This window comes from Mytilus californianus, unplaced genomic scaffold (assembly GCF_021869535.1).
Source record: "Mytilus californianus isolate M0D057914Y unplaced genomic scaffold, xbMytCali1.0.p SCAF_14, whole genome shotgun sequence".
In the NCBI taxonomy this organism is placed as follows: domain Eukaryota; kingdom Metazoa; phylum Mollusca; class Bivalvia; order Mytilida; family Mytilidae; genus Mytilus; species Mytilus californianus.
In genome coordinates this window covers 9,297,166-9,307,801 of record NW_026262626.1, presented here as the reverse complement: position 1 = coordinate 9,307,801, position 10,636 = coordinate 9,297,166, and the positions used below count along the sequence as shown (strand labels likewise).

General features: G+C 32.7%; 1 protein-coding gene across 2 annotated transcripts in view; it reads right to left on the bottom strand.

The window, feature by feature from the left end:
• Positions 1 to 382: 382 nt before the first annotated feature.
• Positions 383 to 10,636, bottom strand: part of LOC127724132 (uncharacterized) — a 28,993-nt gene continuing 18,739 nt past the window's right edge. For both annotated transcript variants that reach the window (XM_052230994.1, XM_052230995.1), the window contains 3 exons: positions 8,361 to 8,509; positions 6,861 to 6,964; positions 383 to 5,693 (listed from right to left, as the gene is read on the bottom strand). In XM_052230994.1, the coding sequence (XP_052086954.1) occupies positions 4,891 to 5,693; positions 6,861 to 6,964; positions 8,361 to 8,509 (1,056 nt within the window). In that variant the 3' untranslated portion in view covers positions 383 to 4,890. The remainder of the gene's footprint in view (positions 5,694 to 6,860; positions 6,965 to 8,360; positions 8,510 to 10,636) is intronic.

Below are 10,636 nucleotides of genomic sequence, written 5' to 3'. Positions count from 1 at the left end.
AGTATGCTTGCGATAAATGGAGCAAATTCCAGAGGTCATGCTATGCTTTGGATAAATTAGCAACTTTCATTGGTCACACTATGCTTGAGATAAATCAGCAAATTTCATGAGTCATGCTATGCTTGTGGATATATAAGCAAGCGGGGCAAGGGTGGAGGGGCATAGTAAAAGAAACGCTGAGCGTATTTTTGTGCCAAAATATTATATTTCCCGATAAATAGGCTACGTTCCACCCCTCCTCTGAACTTGCTAGTATCACCCCAGGTTCCTTTAGATCTTGGAATAATAATAATCTTATGTAAAGAAAAATACCACTAATGAGCTCTCTATCATTTGTTTGTAAACTGCGTAGCTCAAATGATTAATTGCACAAGCATATTTTTCAACAACACCTTCTTTTATTAAGATATAAGGTCATAAATAACAGCACACAAAACAATATAATATATCACAGCATTAACAAGAAAAACATACAATAAAATGTTAAAAAATATAATAAAAATATAATTTGAATTGTTTAATTTTTACAGAACGTTAATAAAAATAATAAAATGGATTTACAACATTGTAAACAATTGTGTTCAGAATTATTTTATTTTGTCCTCAGTCTTTCTAATATTTAATTGGATTTTGAAATTGTAGCAGAGTTTTGTTAAAATATACATCATAAATAAAGAGTCAGCAATTTAAAAGATAGCATTATTACCAAATTGGTATGAAAAACTAAATATATAAACTGATTGAAGTGGAATTTAACTTCAATGATAAAGACATTTTTAGGAAAGAAATATCATCACTTAGTTTTGGAGAGATGAACTTGCACATACAACTCAATTCAAAGGAAAAAAGTAAGCAATGTAATTTAAGAGCACTTTATGATTCACACCCAGCAACGGAAATATATAAAAGACTACAAAAAAGTAGTACGTGAAGAAAAGTAACATATTCATGGAGTAAAATGAATAATAATCGAAAGATGTATGATAACCTACTTGAAAATGGATTGTATACGGATTACAAAATATAAAAAAAAATGCCGTCAGGCGTGAAAGTAATCTCAGACAATTTTTGCTATGGATATATAAGCAAATGTTATGGGCCATACTATGCTTGGGATAAATAAACAAATTCCATTGGTCATGATATGCTATGGACAAATAAGCAGATTTAATTGGTCATTACAATGCTTGGATAAATAAACAACTTTCATTGGTCGCACTATGCATTAAAGATATATAAGTAAATTGTATTGGTCACACTATGCTTGGGATAAATAAGCAAGGTCCATCGGTCATGCTATGCCATGGATAAATAAGCAAATTTCAATGGTCACAAAATGCTTGGATAAATAAGCAACATTTATTGGTCACTTTTTATGCTTGGGATAAATCAGCAAATTTCATGAGTTATGTTATGCTTTTGGATATATAGACAAGTTTTATTGGTCACACTATTTTTCTGATAAATAAGCAAATGTCACTGGTCACACAATCTTTTGAATAAATAAGCATCCTTTATTAGTCACACTATTCTTGGAAAATAAAATAAGCAAATTTCTTTGTTCATGTTGTGTTTTGGATAAATAAGCACATTTCATTGGACACACACTGCTTCTGATATATAAGCAATTTTCATAGATCATGCTATGCTTTGGTTAAATTAGAACACTTAATTGGTTAATTATGCTTTTGATAAATAAGAACATTTGATTGATCACCTAATGGTGGAAAGAATAAGAACAACTCATTGGTCATATAAATGGTAAAATGAAAAAGAAAAACTCATAGGTCAAACAAATGATGGAAGGAATAAGAACAAATCATTGTTCACACAAATGATTGAAGGAATAAGAAAAGCTCATTGTTTACACAAATGTTGGAATGAATAAGAACAGATCATTGGTCACACAAATGCTAGAATCAATAGTGTAAGCTCATTGTTCACACTAATGGTGGAATGAATAAAAACCACTCATTGTTCCCACAAATGATAGAATGAATAAGAACAGCTCATTGGTCACCGAAATGTTGGAATGAATGAAAACAGCTTAATGTTCACACTAATGTTGGAATGAATAAGAACAGCTCATTGGTCACACATTCAGAAAATGAATAAGAACAACACATTGGTCACACAAATTGAAAAATAAATAAGAATAGCCAATTTGTCACCCAAATGGTGGAATGCATAAGAACAGCTCATTGGTCAAACAGAAGGAAAAAAGAATAAGAACAACACATTGTTTACACAGATTGAGAAATGAATAAGAACAGATCATTGGTCACACAAATGGTGGAATGAATAAGAACAGCTCATTGGTCACACAGATGGAAAAATGAATTAAAACAACCCATTGGTCACACAGATTGAGAAATGAATAAGAACAGCTAATTGGTCACACAAATGGTGGAATGCATAAGAACAGCTCATTGGTCAAACAGATGGAAAAATGAATAAGAAAAACACACTGGTCACACAAATTGAGAAATGAATAAGAACAGATCATTGGTCACACAAATGGTGGAATGAATAAGAACAGCTCATTGGTCACACAGATGGAAAAATGAATTAAAACAACCCATTGGTCACACAGATTGAGAAATGAATAAGAACAGCTAATTGGTCACACAAATGGTGGAATGCATAAGAACAGCTCATTGGTCAAACAGATGGAAAAATGAATAAGAACAACACATTGGTCACACAAATTGAGAAATGAATAAGAACAGATCATTGGTCACACAAATGGTGGAATAAATAAGAACAGTTCATTGGTCACACAAATGATGGAATGAATAAGAACAGCTCATTGGTCACAAATATAGAGAAATGAATAATAACAGTTCATTGGTCACACAGATGGTAGAATGAATGAGAACAGCTCATTGGTCACACAAATGGTGGAATGAATAAGGACAACTCATTGGTTACACAAATGATGGAATGAAAATGTACCGCTCATTGGTCACACAGATGGTGGAATGAATAAGAACAGCTCATTGGTCACAAATGGTGGAATGAATAAAAACAGCTCATTGGTCACACAAATGGTGGAATGAATTAAAACAGCTTATTGTTCACACCAATGTTAGAATGAATAAGAACAGCTTATTGGTCACACAAATGGTGGAATGAATAAGAACAGCACATTGTTCACACATCTGATTGAATGAATAAAAACACCTCATTGGTCACACTAATGTTGGAATGAATAAGAACAGCTCATTGTTCACACAAAAGGTGAAATGAATAACAACAGCTTATCGTGCACACAAAAGGTGAAAAGTATAAGAACAGCTCATTGGTCTCATTAATGTTGGAATGAATCAGAGCTCAATGGTCACACCAATGTTGGAATGAATAAGAACAATTCATTAATCACACTAATGTTGGAATGAATAAGAACAGCTCATTTGCCAAACTAATGTTGGAATGAATAAGAATAGCTCATTGGTCACACCAATGTTGAAATGAATAAGAACTGCTCCTTGGTCACACTAATGTTGAAATGAATAAGAACTGCTCATTGGTCACAAAAAAGTTTAAATGAATAAGAATAGTTCATTGGTCACACTAATGATGGAATGAATAAGAAACACTCATTGGTCAACTATATATGGAACTATTAAGAACAGCTTTTTGTTCAAACTATGGTTGGAATTATTAAGAACAGCTTGTTTTTCACACTATGTATGGAATTATTTTAATTTAGAACAGCTCATTGTTCACACTTTATATGGAATTATTTAGAACAGCTCATTGTTCACACTTTGGTTGGAATTATTAAGAACAGCTCATTGTTCACATTTCGGTTTGAATCATTAATAACATTTCATAGTTCACACTATGGTTCGAAAAAAAACTTATCTAAGATACCAGGCTTATAATTTTGTATGCCAGATGCGCGTTTTGTCTACAAAAGACTCTCAAGAACAACTCATTGTTTACACTATGTTTGGAATAATTAGGAAGAGCTCATTGTCCACAATAAAGTTGGAATTATTAAAATCACTTCAAAAGTCACATCAATGTTGATACAAAGATTAGAAAATAAAGTATGCTACATATATGCCATGTGATAAAAGCAAAATTTGGAGTACACCTTTCTAAATGCAGTAACAAGAATAGAAAAGTCAGTGTATATGTCATGTGATTAAGGCAAAATCTAAAGTACACCTCTCTGAATACTGTAACACAAATAGTACAGTCAGTGTATATGTCATGTGATTAAAACAAACCTCTCTGAATTCAGTTACACTAATAATACAGTTAGTGCATGTAAAAGATACATTTTTGTAAGGCTTCAATGTATTTTGAAACCTCTGAAGATTAAAAAAAAAATAAAAATAGGATGAATATAAATCTTCATAAATATATAAAACTAGGATATTATCTTAGATGAACACATAACATGATTTTGAAAATCATAAAAATAAATTGCAGTGACGTCAGTAAGAAAGGATTAAACATGAAAAAACAAGTGAAACTGCGAGCTACTGCTCACTGATATTACCCCCGCCGCAACTGGATAATTTGAATAGTGTAAAAATATGTAAGTGTTCAGTAAACAGGAAGTTGTTGAGTGATGAATCTGAAAACGCATCACACGGTATAGCTGACTTATATAAACCCTGAAACCAAATTTCAGAAATCCTTATGATGTAGTTCCTGAGAAAGCTGCGACGAAAAATATTCATGGGACAGATGGACGGACTGACGGATGGACGGATGGACAGATGGATGGACGGACGGATGGAGGGACAGACAGACAGAGGTAAAACAATATACCCCCACTTTTTTAAAGCAGGGGTATAATAATAGCAAAAATAAGTTAATTTACAGTATCCACTCTTGAATGATAAAGATGAATTTTTAAATGCACATGAAAATTTAACCTCTCCTTCCCCTCATAAAATCATGATATATCTTTTGAACGAATTTCAAGTTATCTGCCATTTCTTTTGCTCTAGTCAAATTACCTAAATCTTCAAAGAAGTCAGTTAGCCTATATATCTCAACTTTACAATTTGTAAAGTAAGATTCCATACTTTTCTTGTCACCAAGGCGACGGGAGACTTCCATTAATATTTTATAAGAATCATATATAAAGGTATTTTGTGGCATTTGTTTAATGAAACCCTCTTTGCACTTCAAAGTTTCCACCAAATCAGTTTGAGCGACACCATATTGTCCCAGTCCAACATAAGCTTCGGCTAATCTTGTTTTTTCTTCCAATACACAAATATGTTTTGGTGACGATTCTAGTCTCCCTTTCAATCCTCTATTAAAATATTTAATCGCATTATAAAAATCTTTTTTGTGTAAATAAACCAGTCCCATTGTATCATTAGAGAGATCACGACAGTCAGACAGGAAACCAGGGTACTTATCAACAATATCAAATGCTTCGTTTAAAATGTCAATGCCTTCGTCATGGCGACCAAGCTCAGACAATGTACTGGCTACATTGTTCATTGATATGACTATTGATTTGTCTATCGCTTTTGTTTTTCTTTTAATATCAAGTCCTGCCTGATAATACTCCAAAGCTTTGGAATGATCTCCCTTTTGTTTGTATAAGATCCCCATATTATTGAAGCAGGCTCCAATGGAAGGGTTTTCATCTGTGCCATAAAGATCTCGTCTTTTCTTCAGAACTTTCAAATGGTAAAACTCACCTTCATCCAAAAATCCTAAAATGTTAAATATTTTTAAATCTAATAATCAAAATAATGAATCTCTTTTTAAAGCTGTGTCTTAACTCTACAAGTCAAATATTAAAAACTTTTATTGTATGATTACTGTGTCACTGCAGTAACACAACATTTCCTTTTATTCATATTCAGTCTGATAGCTTAATAATCCAACAGTGCAGCAGGTAGTGAGTTTGATCCCATGCCAGGTCAAACCAAAGACTTTGAAATTGGGAATTTGCTGCTTCTTAAAGCACACTGCATTAAGGAGTTAGACCAAAGACTGGTTAGCTCAGTATGATGTGTCCAGGAAGGGTGACATGTCTTCCTGCAGACTATTACATATAATTCATATATCATTAACATGTTCCTTGTCCTGATATTCATGTGATATTTGACACTGGACATTAAGCAAAACAACCCATCATCATCATCATCATCATCATCATTATCATCTTTCAAAACTATAAAAAAAAAGGTATCGCAAAAATTTATACCTTTTTGTCTAAAAGAATAAAAACTAATCTGTTCTTATATGAATACCGATATATATACATTCTATGTAACCAAGAAGCCATCTTGAATCTGTTGTGTGGACTATTAAATACTTTTTGTAATATTTTCCCAGAATCACAACAAATTATTGTATTCAAAATGTTTCATTAGTGGAGTAAAGCATTAGACCTACAGTAAAAAACTCAAACTATAATATTTTCTATCAAATTATCATGAAAGAGATAAATTTCCATTTTGCCTTCATACAAATTCCATCTTGCTTTAGTACTTTTTTAACTGGAATATGCAGTGAAGGCAAAATGGGAACAGATTGTATGATATTTAAGGCATGACAATGAAAATCAATAAAACAGGACAAAATCACATAAAAAGTGAATACGAGTTCATGTCCCCTCTTAATATCTATGGAATTTTGCCCCAAAGCCCTTTTTTTTAAAGACACTAAATTAAGCAATTTTCTGGCCTAAAATAAGCTTTTTTGTAGTACTCCTTAAGAATTTAAAAAAAAAAAATCTTTGTCTTCATCTTGAAAAACTATGTTTTTTGTATATATATTTGGTCAAAGGTTAGATCATTTAGCATTACCTGCTCATCCAAGTGACTTGACATATCTGACCGTCTGAACCTCAAATAAATTAATCAGATCCTCACCTGCAAATGTGTTGAAGAGAGCCAAACACTGTAATGTTTGTAGAATTAGTTCTTCATTCTCCATGCCCATTTCTGTTTCATATTGAAAAGCTTTCTTCAGAGTACTGTGAACAAAATTATCCCCAAAAATTACTGAAATATCATTACATAAGTATCAAACGACACTATACATTTCCTAAGTACAAAGTATATTTGGTCATTAAGAATAAATAAAATGTATAAATAAACTATTTTTGTAAGGTCATAATTTTTTTTATACTTTGTAATGATTGATGAATTGTAATGTTATTTACGTCAAATTTGAACTTTGTGACATAACTGATAAACACAGTTGGCCAAGCTTACAAATATGAGAAAATGGTTGGTCACAGTGACCTTAAATATTGCAGAACAGCACTGCGCTAAAACAAATGAATGTATTGATGATATTAAATTATCAGTTATATAACACAGTAGGTTTTCTATGAAATGGACCAAAACTTCACCAAAGTCGCCACAGCATGAAATATGGATCACATTGAAAATGACCCAAATCATGGCCAAAAGATACTTGAAAAGTAATGTACATATCCAAAAGGACTAAAGGTGAAATGTCATTGATATAGTTTTTTGAAAAGTGGACCTCAACTCTAACAACTAGAAAATGTATCCATCCGAAACCATTCCCTGTTTATCACATCACATTTCTATGTTCAGTGAACCATGCAATCTGGGTCAATATAAATAAGAAGATGTGGTATAAGTGCCAATGAGACAACTCTCCATCCAAGTCACAATGTGTAAAAAGTAAACAATTATAGGTCAAAGTACGGCCTTCAAAACGATGCCTTGGCTGACACCGAACAGCAAGCTATAAAGGGTCCCAAAATGACTAGTGTAAAACAATTCAAACAGGAAAACCAACAGTCTAATCTATATAAAAGACGAGAAACATTTATGAACCACATCAACAAACGACAACCACTGAACAACAGGCTCCTGACTTAGGACTTACCCATAATTTGGCATATCATTGAAAAGTTCACATCACAATAAACATGTCTTCAAAGTTTCAAGTTGAAGTAACCATAAGTTCATGGTAAATTACCTTAAACCAAAACTTTAACCTGATACCGGACCAACAAAGGAATGAACAGTTGGATGCACAGTCCGGAAAACATAATGCCAGAATCTTACTAAAGGTGGGGAATTAGAACCTAACAAGCATGAAATGTGACAAAATATTGTTGGGTTGCATTGAAATCTTATATAAAAGTACTTTTTTTTATATATTGTTTATTTCGCAGTATTTCAAAGGATTTGAGTTTGTGTAAATGGAACTTAAAACCTTTTTTCCCTGATTTATATCTGAGTTTGTCTATAATACTGTTAGAATGCAATGTATCTTGTCTACACTTTAAAGTAATATAATGAAGTGGTAATTCATGACATAATTTCAAATGTTTTAAGTACTTCATCATAATCAATTAAAATCAAAATCGCATTGAAATTTAAAGTTACCTCAGTGCGTCTGCTGATTTCCCCTGACATCCAAGATTCCATCCCAGACCCTGGTGAGCTCTAATTTTCATCAAACAAGTGGACACATTATACTTAGCCATCACTGATATGGAATAATTGTAACTTTTTTCTCCTTCCAGAAAATCTCCCTACAAAAGAAACATATATCAAGATAAACTGTTGACACAGAGATATGTCTCGCCTGTCGGCATTAAATTCAGCAAAAAAAAGACAATCTGATGGACAGCAGCATTTCTTATTAATTCAAAGTCGCTGGACCATGATCTAGCGGGCAGGGCCTGAAATTGGCTGACAAACTGAGATGTACAGACAGTAATGTAACTTTATAGAAAATATTGTTGTGTATTGAAAGTAGTTCCTATCAATCTAGCATAAGCAGAAAACTTAACATTGAAAATTGCTGATTAACTGAGAGTCACCGGACCATGTCCACGGGGACAGGGCCTCAAAATAGTCGTCAAACTGATATGTACTGATAGTAATGCAACTTTATACAAAATATCATTGATCTATCACAAGCATTTATTATCAAACTGACTTGAGCAGAAAACTTAACATTAATAAAATGCTCCGCAGGGCGCAGCTTGATACGACCGCAGAGGTCGAACCCTGAACAGTTGGGGCAAGTATGGACACAACATTCAAGCTTGATACAGCTCTGAATTTGGATTGTGATTAAATATTTGACACAGCATAGGTTACTGACACAGAATGAATGTGGTCTAAGAACTTAAATTTTTTTATTAAATTGGACATTCACCTATTATGGTCCAATATCCAAAATCTAAATACATGGTTAGATTCAGCATATCAAAGAACCCCAAGAATTCAATTTTTGATGAAATCAAACAAAGTTTAATTTAGGACCCTTTTGACCTCAATGTGGACAAAGTTGATAACGGGGCCCAAAAATCAAAAATCTAAATACATGGTTAGATTCAGCATATCAAAGAACCCCATATATTCAATTTTTGTTGAAATCAAACAAAGTTTAATTTTGGACCCCGATTTGGACCAACTTGAAAACTGAGCCCATAATCAAAAATCTAAATACATGTTTAGATTCAGCATATCAAATAACCCTAAGAATTCAATTTTTGTTAAAATCAAACTAAGTTTAATTTTGAACCCTTTGGACCTTAATGTAGACCAATTTGAAAACGGAACCAAAAATTAAGAATCTAACTACACGGTTAGATTCCGCATATCAAAGAACCCCAAGAATTCAATTTTTGATGAAATCAAACAAAGTTTAATTAAAACCCTTTTGACCTCAATGTGGACAAAGTTGATAACGGGGCCCAAAAATAAAAAATCTAAATACATGGTTAGATTCAGCATATCAAAGAACCCCATATATTCAATTTTTGTTGAATCAAACAAAGTTTAATTTTGGACCCCGATTTGGACCAACTTGAAAACTGGGCCCATAATCAAAAATCTAAATACATGTTTAGATTCAGCATATCAAAGAACCCTAAGAATTCAATTTTTGTTAAAATCAAACTAAGTTTAATTTTGAACCCTTTGGACCTTAATGTAGACCAATTTGAAAACGGAACCAAAAAGCATTTTTGAGTTAATGTCCGACATGTTGACGACGGACAGACGGAAGGACGGACAGACGGTATACCATAATACGTCCCGTAAACGGGCGTATAAAAATTAAGAATCTAAATACACGGTTAGATTCGGCATATCAAAGAACCCAAATAATTCAATTTTTGATGAAATCAAACAAAGTTTAATTTTGGACCCTTTTGACCTCAATGTGGACAAAGTTGATAACGGGGCCCAAAAATAAAAAATCTAAATACATGGTTAGATTCAGCATATCAAAGAACCCCATATATTCAATTTTTGTTGAATCAAACAAAGTTTAATTTTGGACCCCGATTTGGACCAACTTGAAAACTGGGCCCATAATCAAAAATCTAAATACATGTTTAGATTCAGCATATCAAAGAACCCTAAGAATTCAATTTTTGTTAAAATCAAACTAAGTTTAATTTTGAACCCTTTGGACCTTAATGTAGACCAATTTGAAAACGGAACCAACAAGCATTTTTGAGTTAATGTCCGACATGTTGACGACGGACGGACGGAAGGACGGACAGACGGTATGCCATAATACGTCCCGTAAACGGGCGTAAAAAAATTAAGAATCTAAATACACGGTTAGATTCGGCATATCAAAGAACCCAAATAATTCAATTTTTGATGAAATCAAACAAAGTTTAATTTTGGACCCTTTG